Below are 13,043 nucleotides of genomic sequence, written 5' to 3' on the forward strand. Positions count from 1 at the left end.
GTTTGGTGGTGGGGGGGGGGGGGGAGAAAGGGTTATAGGCTTTGTCTTTGAGGAGGAATATGTTGAAATTCCTCCAATTGCCATTGACAATGATCAGGTTTCTATCCCTGATATTGTTCAAGAAGCAACTCTAGATCAAGACAATGTCATACCTCCCTCTCAAGATTAACAAATTGTTCCAAAAGAACAAACTCTACAGCCTCAAGAACCAATGCTATTAAGAAGATCCACTAGAGAGAGGAGAAGTGCGGTTTTGGATGATTACATCGCATTTCTCCAAGAATATGAAGTTGACATTGGAATGGTGGAAGATGATCCAATCAACTTCCGTCAAGCCATGTAAAGTTCTAACTCTCAAAAGTGGCTCGATGCCATGAATGAAGAGATAAAGTCTATAAAGGACAATGACGTATGGGACCTTGTTCCATTGCCTGAAGGTGCGAAGCCCATTGGTTGCAAATGGATATTTAAGTCCAAGAGGGATTCGAAAGGTGATGTAGAGAGGTATAAGGCTCGTCTTGTGGCAAAGGACTTTATACAGAAAGAAGACATCGACTATAAAGAGACTTTCTCTTCAGTTTTTTCGAAAGACTCTTTCAGGACTATAATGGCATTAATAGAGCATTTTGATCTTGAGTTACATCAGATGGATGTTAAGCCAGCGTTTCTCAATGGTGACATTGATGAAACAATTTATATGGGAAAACTAGAAAACTTTGTATCGGATGATGCAAAGCAAATGGTTTGTAAATTAAAGAAATCCATCTATAAACTCAAACAGACGTCTCTTCAATGGTATTACAATTTTTATCAAGTGATCATCTCATTTGGTTTCGAGATGAATTTGGTCGATGATTATATATACCACAAGTTCAGTGGGAGCAGATATATTTTTCTGATTTTATATGTCGATAACATATTACTTGCCAGCAACAATATTGGCTTATTGCAAGAAACTAAGAAATTTCTAGCAAAGAATTTTGAGATGAAAGATCTTGGTGACGCCTCTTTTGTATTAGGAATTCAGATATGCTGAGATCGTTCTCGGGGTATTCTTGGATTATCACAAAATAGCTATATCGAAAAGGTACTTAAAAGATATGGCATGCAAGATTGTAAACCAGGTGACACCCCTGTGGCTAAAGGAGACAAGTTCAGCTTAAGTCAGTGCCCTAAAAATGACTTGAAAATTAAAGAAATGCAGAAGATTCCTTATTCCTCAGCTGTAGGGAGTCTGATGTATGCTCAGGTTTGTACGTGTTCGGATATAGCGTACATTATTGGAATGCTATGGAGATATTTAAGTAACCCGGGAATGGATCATTGGAAAGCAGCCAAAAGGGTCATGCGGTATTTATAGAGAATAAAAGACTACATGCTCACATACGGGAGATCAGATCAGTTGGAGATCGTCGGTTATTCTGATTCCGCTTTCACGGGATGCCAAAATAGTAGGAGATCCACTTCAGGCTATATTTACCTGCTTGCTGGAGGTACTATTTTCTGGAAAAGTGCTAAGCAGACACTCATAGCTACTTCCACCATGGCAGCGGAGTTTATAGCGTGTTATGAGGCATTAAATCATGGATTATGACTACGTAATTTTGTCACTGGCTTGCGCATTGTGGATGATATAGAAAGATCGCTGAAGATATTTTGTGACAATAAATCAGTAGTGTTGTATTCCAATAACAACAGGAGATCGACAAAGTTAAAACACATAGAGATAAAGTTCCTAACTATTAAAGAAAGAGTTTAGAGTGGACGGGTGTCAATAGAGCACATTGGGACAAACTCCATGGTTGCGGATCCGCTTACTAAGGGATTGATACCCAAGGTCTTTCATGAGCACACTGCTTATATAGGTATAATGTCTCTTGAGGATATTTAGTTTCAGTGGGAGTTTGTATTTTGCTTTGGACACATGTACTGTCATTTTGAATACGGTTTAAGGTTAAAGTTATTTTCGGTTATAAAGTTATTTGATTTATTATCTCTGAATTTGTTTAAAAGGATCTCACTAAGGCATTAAGGTGGACCAGTTGGAAATAGACATGTTACAGATCACATCACATGTAATTTCCATGCTACACATTCATACTTGATCCATGTCATTTGATTGTATCGATATACGTAACCATTGATGGGTTTAGCTACATGAAAGTAGCGAAAGCTGCTTTGATCCTATATTGATATGATTGATGGACGAGATTGTTTGGGGATGCATTCAGTAATGATTGCAAAATTCTGAGTACTCATAAGGTTATATTTAGTGCACAATTATAAGGTGACACATATAGCCCAAGTGGGAGATTGTAAGGAATTTTTAAACGAACGTGTGGACTTATATGTGTAAATTGCTGTGTATTAAATTAAAGGCTATCGAATTCGGTTGAGCCCAATTAAAGTGATCTAATAAGACTTTGATTTTGGCCGTTATGCATCCAATTAAAGTATGAGTTTATAAATGTGTAGAGATCGGACCTAAGTCCCTAATTCTATGATGGGCCGAATTAGGTCAAAAGGTGTCGCTATATAAATACGGTTATGGTCCCCAGATCACACGTACATATTATTCATTCTCTTCTGCATCCCATCACAAAGAGAAAAAAGAAGACCGCGTGTAGATTTGGAAGACAAAATCGCGAAATTCATTATTGCAATAATCATGTCTGATTTAGGTATGCTTCCGCCATATTTATGTATTTCTTGATGATTTAACATGAAAGATCCGATGATTTAAAACAATAAATTATCCTACGAATACCGCATTGCATATAGCTACTCAAAAAGGCAGGCTTCAGGTATTAAGATTTCACATTAATGAACTCTCTTGTTCTATTTGTTTCAAGGATTTGTAGACGGTTCTTGTTTGACGCGTGCAGATTGTCTAAGATCCTTCTGGCTCAAAAGGAAATTAATACAAGAGTCGTCAAATGTCTATTGAAATTGCCTTGGACACTGCAAAGAAAATGTGGTATGCCAATATTGCAGCCGTCCTGCAGGAGCACGACGTTTTGAAGGCCAAGAGCTACGACAACAAATTCAGCACGTGAATTGAAGCAAATTGTGAGCGACATAAAACACGAAGTACACTATCAGTTAGAACACACACGGCACACAAGAAAATGTTTGCAGCTAATTTCAGCGTTCCAGGGCAATATGTTGATGACCATATAAATATCCCAGATGGATTTTCCCTCGTAGAAGCAAATATCACGCTAAAAGCCCAGTTTCTAATATTTTTCGTGTTTGACTCGATCGCACTATTCATCTCTTTGGCTGTCATGGTGGTGCAAACCTTAGTGGTTGTAATCGAAAGAAAGGCTAAGAAACAGATGATGGCCATTATAAACAAGCTAACGTGGTTGGCATATGTGCTACTTCAATTGCGTTTTTGGCGCTGTCTTTTGTTGTAGTAGGTGAAAAAGAGAAGTGGTTAGCTATTGGAGTGACGATCATAGCAACCACTATATTGGCAACAACAATAGGTACATTGTGTTATTGGGTAATTTTGAATTGAATCAAGTCCGCAAACAAGAGGAGTTTTCAAAGGAATTCTCGTGTTAGTAGATCAAGATTCTGGTCAGCATTTGTTCTATCTGATTCAGAGGTTTTGAACAATGACTTCAAGAAAATGTATGCAATTTAAAAGCCTCGTTAACTGCCCTCAAAATAAATTTTTTTCTTTGAGTATAGTGGATTGCAGTTTCGTTTATAGGTTATCTTTCTTGTACAATATAAAGAGTTCTTGGTTAATCCACATAGTTGCTGATGATTGAGGTGTCATTAACTTCAGGATGTTCTTTTTGCTCTTTGATCGAGTGCAAAGATGAAATTTGCAATGAGATTTTGAAGTGCTTATTGCTTTCTCGTACTTGTTCCTTTGCCCCCACAATTGAAGTCAACAAATAGGACAATGTTGTCCCCACGGGCATGACGCAGTGATAAAATAGGAGGTTTCTCTACAGAGTATCGGATGTTCGAATTCCCGCGGCAGTTGAAAGGTAGCATTTATGTTGGAAGGTAAATGTTTTGTAGAGCCAAAGTTATGGTGTGTTTTGTCGTCTCTCTGACGGTCCTTTCTGCACGTTTTAAAAGGAGGCACACAAAAAGAAGAATCGCATCCCGAATATTATGCTCAAGTGTGTATAAACTGTGATCACATTCGGATTTACACGAGTGACGAACCAGAGGGAATGCCACCACTCTTCAGGATTAACCGGGAAGCTTGAACACCTAAGTTATAAAATAATAATAATAACAACAATAACGAGTAGGGCAACGTCATTAAGATATGCAATGTATAAAGTGAAATAAGTTTGTTATTATTCAAAATGGAGAAAATTTACAAGTAACTCTTGTCAAAGAGAGTGGTGAAGTGGGGTTGAAATTCTTGAAACAATAATAAAGTTAAAAACTTAAAAAATATGTGGAGAATAATTTGATTATAATAAATTCGTTATTGTGAAAAAATACAAAATATGTGTTTATACAGGCAAAATAATTTTTTCGATCCTAATAGCTTAAGGAAGATAAATAATTAAAACCTAAGAGAATAATAAATCTTAATCTAAACAGGAGATATATTTCTTTTTTCAAATATAGTTTACTTATCAAACAGATGTACAACAAAAAAGTGCAAAACAAGATCATTGTCCTTAGACCAATGTTATGGAAAAGGGTTGGAAGATCGATCTCAATTAAATAGGGCCCCAGTGTTGTTAGGTCTTCAACACCTTAATATCAACAAAAAGAAAGTTTAATACGTGAGTTGCACGGGAAAAAATGACGTCGACGCTTTTTTACTTTTTTGTTTAATTTAGCAATCATTTCAAAAAAAAAAAAAGTCCTATTTCAATAAAAAATAATTCCCTATCCTATTTGTAACACAATTGTCTTGCACTCGAGCAAGGTTTCATAACATTTTCCCCCATAAATGTGTTCAACAGGGAAAAAGGTTAATTTCATTTTCATGCCATTTGTGTCAATTTCGTTGTTAAGCTCAAAAAAGAGAGTTCTAATTTCTTCTAAAAAGGCTTGCAGATTTTCTTCTTTTTGTGAGCCCAACGTAGTCAATTAACTTCTCTATCTTATTTATAACCGACGATCATCCCAACGGAATTTTCACCTGAATCACCGCAACATCGCCGCCGCCATGGATGAGGAACTGCTGGAATTGCAGAGGCAGTTCGAGTTCGCACAGCAAGCAAAGTCAGCCGTGCGATTATCAGAACGAAACGTCGTCGAATTGGTTCAGAAACTCCAACAGCTCCAAATCATCGACTTCGATCTCCTCCACACCAGCTCCGGCAAAGAATACATCACACCCGTAAGTGATTATACAATCAATTCAATTTTTTTACAATTCCTTTTTTCTCGGTTAATTTAATTATTCAATGCAAGTGTGAATTGTATATGACAGGAACAATTAAGAATTGAAATTGTGGATGAGATAAATAAAAATGGTCGAATTTCGTTAATCGATTTGTCGGACACGACGGGGGTGGATTTGTACCACGTAGAAAAACAAGCGCAGCATGTAGTGTCGAATGATTATTCACTTATGTTAATCAATGGAGAAATAATTTCAAATTCTTACTGGGACACTGTTTCTGAAGAAATTAATGAAAGACTCCAGGAGTGCAGCCAAATAGCGTTGGCAGAAATCGCAGCCCAGCTGCAAGTTGGGTCGGAGTTAATCCTCTCCGTGTTAGAACCACGTCTTGGAACTTTGGTAATGCACTAATTCATGTTTAGAATTTTTACTCAGAATTTTATCTTGTTGAATATTATATTTAGATAAATAAATTTATACCTTTCTAACAACCTAAGCTGTTATACGAGATGGTTCCCATGCTGTAGCACAAGGTGAATTGTTAAAGACTAAATTTTAATAAATGAACATGTCTCATCTCTAATGGCTCAAGCTTTTATATAGTTGGTTATAGTATAAAGTATTGGTTTTTAGTGGCTTTATCGTGGTGTGTATATAGGTGAAAGGTAGGCTTGAAGGTGGGCAATTGTATACACCGGCATATGTTGCACGTGTAAGTGCAATGGTTTGTGGTGCGGCGAGAGGAATTGCTGTTCCGATGAATTTGTCAGCATTATGGAGCTCCCTGCAGGTTTTGTTGCAAGAAATGGATGGATTTAGTGGTGTGACAGTTGAGAGTTCATTTTTCCAATCACTATTTAATGGATTGGTGAAGGAAGGCAAGATTCTTGGCTCACTTCGCGCTGGAGTTCATTGGACACCTTCTGTATGTGACACAGCTCTTCATTTCTTCTTAAAGTTTTGAACTTTTAGTAATTTTATGTTTTGATTTCTATCATATTATAATCTACTAGCTCTAAAGGAAAATTCACACTACTACAAGTGATGTTATTTCCATGTACTTCATATTAAGATTTTACGTCAAAGAAATTGACTTTAGTGGTAGCTGGTAGAAAATATTTTTATACTGTGATTATGGGTTGTGCATCGAATATTTCTTTAATGCCTTGGTTTTGAGCTCATGGTCTACCATTCTACAGGTCTTTGCCTTGGCTCAAAAGGAGAGCATTGATTCATTCTTTTCACAGGTGCAATGCTCACTTGTTATAGCCACAGATTGTTACTTTCTATCTGTACTGAAAATTAAGAACTATTGTCCTGTTTTGTTTTTGCAGTATTTTGCTTCTTTTTTCTTTTACTGGCATATAATTTTGTCATATTCAAAAACCTTAATTGTGTTTCAATACATGGATTAAATATGTAACTTTTATCCGCAAACCTTAATTAATTGCCCTTGAAGAGTAAAAATTGATCCTTTTTTGAATATCTGTCATTTAGTACTCTTCTATTCCTTGCCACAGAATTCTTTCATCAGTTATGGGGCTCTTCAGAAACTAGGAATACTGCAACCTATGCAATTTTTACAGGTATCTTCCCATTTGGGCTTATTCCTGTTTTTCTATAGTTTTGGTTTATTGAACAAATTAAAGTAATAAGATATATGATGAATGAAATTGATTCAGCTGAAAATTTTCTTTTAGTATTTATCTTATTAGTTTGTGTCAATGTACTATCAATTTAGTCCAGATACCCCGAAGGGATGCCTCTTATTACCTTATTTGTTCATCCTTCACTGGCTGAAATGCTGGATGCTGCTGTGGAAGATGCCATTGAATGTGGTAGCTGGTGAGTGCTCCATTCTGCATGCCATTTTTGTATCTTCCGACTTCTATGTACCTGTTGCAAAATGGTTCATGAAGGCAGTTGTTCATAATAAGGGTAGTCAGCCCTTCACGTTAGGGAAAGGTCTATTAAATCGTTGTTGTACACTTGAATACATAGACACTCATGTACTAGATAATCTATTTCAGATGATGTCACATGATTCATATCACCTACTAGCTTTTGTGAAATATGGACCCATATCATAATTTCACTGATTCACATCACTTCTCTATTAATTCCTCTGTTTCATGAAGCAGATTGAGTATTGTTCATAAAGTAAATGGATTAGCTATAATTTATGGCTATGTGATCCTGTTAGAAGAGCTTGGATGAGGGAGAGGTAGACCAACACTATTTGACATGATGTGGTCACTAAATATTTGATATTATTGAATCTTTCAGTAGATGTGGCATTGGATCTAATGGAGTGGCCAAAAAGGATTGCTGTAGCCAACCCTAAGTTTATATAGCAAGACTCATTTTGGGTTTTTGATGCTCATTAGATTCCTTTGCCCCTTTCCTCATGTGCATGTGCTTTGCACTTGCGCATTTACAAAAACAGCCACAGCTGTAACATAAAGTGTTTATCTATTGACATTTTTTTCCTTAACTGCAGGATAGATTCACTTTCAGTTTTACCAACATCTTTTGTGTCCCAAGATGCATCTAAGATTCTCTCACTTTGTCCGTCTGTTCAGAGTGCTCTTAAGGTATTAATCATTATTCAGTCACTCACCACATTTTGGCTGTGGTTGAAGATTTGTTTGTACTTTTTCTTATTAACTTCTTTCATTTCTCAGTCTAACAAAGCACTTCTGTTGGGGGAATCCTATGTTTTCAGCAATGGTTTTGTTAAGGTAAATCTCTACATTGTTCATCATTACTCAATCTAACAGAGTCATTGAAGTTTTATTTCCCAGAATCTGTAAAGAAAATCTCACTTTTTATTGTTATCAAATATCAATAATTTTATTCCAATTATTCTGCTTGCTAGATAATTTATTGATCAAATTTCATGTATGCTTATGCTTGAACTTTTTTCCAAGCAACGAGCTTGTTTGTGTATCTACAGAAGCTCAAAATTTGTGAGAATTATTTGTGGGTTTGGACTGAGTTGAGTTCAGGCAGGTAGGAAATGCATTGCTGCAAAACATTGTGACCCAACCCAAATTTGTTTGCGTGCGACAAACAAGAGATATTGATTGGTCAAAATTCCATTTTCACTTCTATTTTTTATGTTAATATATTCTGCATGATGGGCACTGTTACTATATAGAATTTACTGAACAATTTATGTGTTTGTGGTTCCACCTTCGAAATTTTATGCTTACAAATTTTGTATTTTTCTTGAATTTATTTTAATTCTCTGTCAGGATTTGTTCGATCGCATTGAGAAAGAGATGGAAACCTTAAATTTTCGTGGTTCTGATAGCACTAGTTTAGCTATTAATTTACTTCCCAACAAAGATTCTAAACATGGACATGAAGATGGTAGCAACCTATCCGAACCAAATAAATCTGGAAATCAAAGTGGTACTACCAAATTAGCTTCAGAAAAAGGTTCTAAGAAGAAAAAAGGTAAATCTATTGGGAATATTAAGACAGGGAATGCTGATACGGATCCAGATTTAGAAGAATCTGGAGCAACGAAATCAAAGAAAAAACCCAGAAAGGGGAAGGATTCATCGGCTTCACAAGTGTCTGATTCAAACTCTGGTGTTAAAAAAGATAGTGATAGAATTAAGGATGACATTCCGGGCATTCTATCGGAAGAATTGTTAATTCAGAAGATAAGGTCAATGATCCCAGAGTTAGAAGAGCAAGGTTAAGTGCTAGTTTCTTACCAAGTCTCCAGCTTATTTCAGATCATTTTTAGCTTGTTTGGCTAACTTTTAACATTATATTTGCAAACTATCCAAGCATGATGATGGTAGCAAACTAATTTTGAGTAACTTTTTGTCCCAGACATGTTTGGATAACTTCTTTTTACTTTTTCACTAATAACTAAGCCCCTATTTGGTTTGAATAAAAATTGGATTTTTAGTAGATTTTGATAAATTTGATGAAATGTGTGGTTGAAAAGTTGATAAAAGTTGTGGATTCCGTGAAATGTGTAGTTGAAAATGAGTTTTGAGAAAAAATGATTTTAAGAAATAGGAGCTAAATTTTAAGCTCAGCCAAACATGCTATTTATGCGATTTTGACACACACTTGTATGCACAGGCATAGATGATCCTGAGAGAGTCCTTGCAGCTTTGGCAAATCATTTGAGACCCATGCTTGTAAATTCATGGAGGGATAAAAGAAAGGCTGCTTTTACAGAAAATGCTCAAAAAATGAAACTCGTACTTGATGATTTGCAGCGAAAGCTTGATGAGGTAATCACCACTATCTCACCTTGTTGTCTTTCTTTTTGGTTCAATGAAAGTTACATTAACACGTCTTACAATCTGGATCATATATGCTAAAACATAATTCTATATTAATAGGTTTCCTTGTAGTTGTATTCACGTTTCTTCTTTCCTGGTTATTATGCTGGATTTTCTGCTGATGACACTTTATATCTTAAGTTTATTGTATGCGGAATGGTAATTTAATTGATATGTTTTCTCTCTGCGTCAGGCATTCTTAAACATTCAACTATATGAGAAGGCATTGGATTTGTTTGAAGATGACCAGTCAACATCAGTATGTTCTTTTTTGTTCCAGTCTAATTTTAGATATATTGCAAAAATGATACATATGCATCAGAGCTGCTTCCTTTGCATCTACAGGTGCTTTTACACAAACATTTGTTGCGAACCTCAGCCACACCAATTGTGGATTCTCTCCTAGTTAACCTGGTAACATGTCGTGAACAAAAGTTTAAACTTTTTGTATTCTTCAGTTATTACTTCTTATTATTCAACGTAAAAGATCATTGTACCTGCACCTGATAGCTGAGTCCTATGGTTACAGGACATGCACAACAAACTGAAGGACGGAATTGAATTTGAAGAATCTCAAAATTCAGAAAGTTCATTGCTTAGCGCTGGGGAAAGAATGGCTCTAGTAACTGCTTAAAAATGTTTCGCTCCAATACTTTCTTCTAGTCTATATAATAAAATTCTAACCTCTGTTTTCGTGTTATAGGCAAAGAGATTGCCAGGATCTTTGTCAGTCAAGTCCATTGCGTTAGTTGAAACTTTGGAGGGGAAAGTCAGTTCAATTCCTTGTGCATATAATCCCCCAACTATTGCATATGATTTTAGTTATTGTGTTCATTTGACTTTGGTTATTACTTTGGTTATTTGTGTAATAATAACAGCGTCTGGAAACATTTGTGACTGCTACAAGAGAACTAGTAGAGGAAAGGTAGAGAACCTTTTTCTAATTTTGTGTGTAATAATACGACCCCAACCATGGCCACCCTTTCGCACCGACAAGGTCCTTGTGATTGACTCTATACCGTTAGCTTACGTATTGTTCTATGGGGGTTGGACCCTCCAGTAGTCCATGGTCAGGGGTCATATCGTTACAGTGCACCCTTTTTGAATTGGTTATAAATCTACGACTAAGGATATCCAAAAATTTTACAGTGGGTTAATGCTGAAAAAGCTTGATAAGAAGTTGGAGAGGACTCTTCTGCATTCTTATCGCAAGGTATGCCTATATTTCCAGGATCTCAGAAATTGTGTAGGGTGTGAGAGAAATTTTTATCTATTTAAATGAGTTCTTGATGTGTGTGAGAATGTTTTATGCAAGTCTACTATAAGCATCTCAGCTTGGCTACTTTATCTATTACATATCTGGTATGATGTGTCCCCAAATGTAGAGATTTAAAATCACTACCTTGATCTTGAACTACTGATAGATGCTCTTTTAGAACAGACAAGACGTACTGGTTTTATTTTATCCAAGATTTTGCTTAATTATATCAAGCTCTCATAAAGACCTCCATAATATCCACCAAGCTTTGCCTAGTTTTAAACCAGTAGTTATATGATTGAGAGCATATTTTCCTCTTACTAAATTATAATACAATCCTGTTTCTTTCATATTTTTAGGATTTAGCATCTCAAGTTTCTGCTGAAACCGATCCTGTTTCACTTCTGCCAAAAGTTGTTTCTTTACTTTATGTCCAGGTCAGTTTTGCTTTCTCTTCAAATTTTCTGTCACTTGTGGATATACATTAACATCTTTGATTTTCTTCTATCTTTTAACAGTTGCACGGAAAAGCTCTTCAAGCTCCAGGCAGGGCTATATCAGTTGCTGTTAAGCGATTGAAGGTTAGAATATTTACAAGTTACAAAAGAACCAAGTGGTGCATTATAATTTTAATATACCGAATCATTATTCTTGAATGACATAGGGATATGGCTAAAAATGATCCAAAATTTAGACACAAGTACGCCAGTACTTTGTGCAAATATTAAACATTGTTGTATTTTTTTATTTTTTACATATTAAAAGTAAAGAAATATGTAAGTTAAGTTGATGCCGATTTGCCACGAACAATAATGATAATATAGGAGAAGAAGAAGAAGAGAGTTGGAAGAAAAGAATGATAAGAGATAGTAGGTTTATTCAATATTCAAGTGAGTCTATTACAATCCAAGAACCTTAATTTATAGGTTCCAAATAACACTAAAAATGTAAAGTTGCATTAAAAAGGAAAAACTAGAATTTCCTTTTGTTTAAAAGGAAACAAATTTATTACTCTACCAAAACAAGAAAAGCAATTATAAAAATTCAATTTTTAATTGATTTAATTTCGATTACGCCTGGAATATACTTTCCAATTTGCATCATAAATATTTAAGAACATTGTAGTTTAACAATTAAATAAAATATTATAATACAAATAATAATTAATTATTAATTGATCAGTATAATGACAATGGTTATCATATAAAAAAGTGGGTGTTAGTACTCGCATAGTAAATGTTATATTTGACTTGCTTTGGAATCCACCAAGTTAATAGTAAATGCACTCCACCACCAACATAAAAATTTAGAGACCAATTCGACGCCATTCATTTTTTAGTGTAATCTTAAGCGTCTTCGTGGCCATTCAGTTCCATGTCAGTGTCTCAGAGGTTTTTTTTTTCTTAGTATATATATAATGTGCCTTAACTTAAGAGAGAGAAAATTGATGAGTTAAATTTTGAGTTGTGGAAGAATAAGTTAATATACGTGATTGGTTTTAATTTGGTTCTTATATTGCGTCATTTTTAGGATAAACTTGATGATGCAGCATTTAAGACCTTAACAGATTACCAAACTGCTACTGTGACCCTACTAGCTCTAATATCTGCAACAACTGGCAATGTAAGTTATTGTTTTAACTTCTCTTTCTTAGACTGTGATCTACTTCCACGGGGATTAATTAAAAAATTTACTTCTATGACTGCAACATTTTCAGGACGAAGATTGTGTGTCTGATCGAATTTTGAGTCAGCGAGAGCTACTTGAGAATTTGGTGCCTGCACTAAAGGGCTTGGTGCTTGGTAGCTCACAATCTTAACTAGGTAGATTCAGTTTCAGATATGACAAAAGAAATCACCTACACCTTGAGTTTTTGTACTCTCTCCCCTCAACTCGTGCACAAATATGAGTGTGAGAGCTTGCTTGTGTCCTTTTCAGAGCCTTTTTTTTTTCCCTCTCATCATCTTAAAAGTCATGAATACAAATATGTGAATTGAGAAGCTTGTTGATGTGCCCAATAAACTTATCCCGACTGTTTAGCTTGATTTTTACAATGGACATTCTAGGATACATGATTTTAGAGTATTCGAAGTCCCTTCTTGTTTCTACCAAATGTGAAGGCTGTCTTCTTCTT

General features: G+C 35.4%; 1 protein-coding gene and 1 pseudogene across 1 annotated transcript; both read left to right on the plus strand.

Moving 5' to 3' along the window:
* LOC111393095 overlaps positions 1-3,652 on the plus strand; it is a 14,459-nt pseudogene extending 10,807 nt beyond the window's left edge.
* A 1,312-nt stretch (positions 3,653-4,964) lies between these two features.
* LOC111393822 (E3 UFM1-protein ligase 1 homolog) lies at positions 4,965-13,043 on the plus strand. The gene is made up of 20 exons (XM_023019540.1): positions 4,965-5,332; positions 5,426-5,737; positions 5,997-6,263; positions 6,538-6,585; positions 6,859-6,924; positions 7,080-7,183; positions 7,839-7,932; positions 8,023-8,079; positions 8,596-9,046; positions 9,446-9,600; positions 9,845-9,910; positions 9,997-10,065; positions 10,181-10,273; positions 10,355-10,420; positions 10,530-10,576; positions 10,801-10,864; positions 11,269-11,346; positions 11,428-11,490; positions 12,440-12,532; positions 12,627-13,043. The coding sequence occupies exons 1-20, from the start codon at positions 5,159-5,161 to the stop codon at positions 12,726-12,728; spliced, it is 2,469 nt and encodes an 822-aa protein (XP_022875308.1). The 5' UTR covers positions 4,965-5,158; the 3' UTR covers positions 12,729-13,043.

The sequence above is a fragment of the Olea europaea genome, chromosome 4 (genome assembly GCF_002742605.1).
Source record: "Olea europaea var. sylvestris chromosome 4, O_europaea_v1, whole genome shotgun sequence".
Classification (NCBI taxonomy): Eukaryota; Viridiplantae; Streptophyta; class Magnoliopsida; order Lamiales; family Oleaceae; genus Olea; species Olea europaea.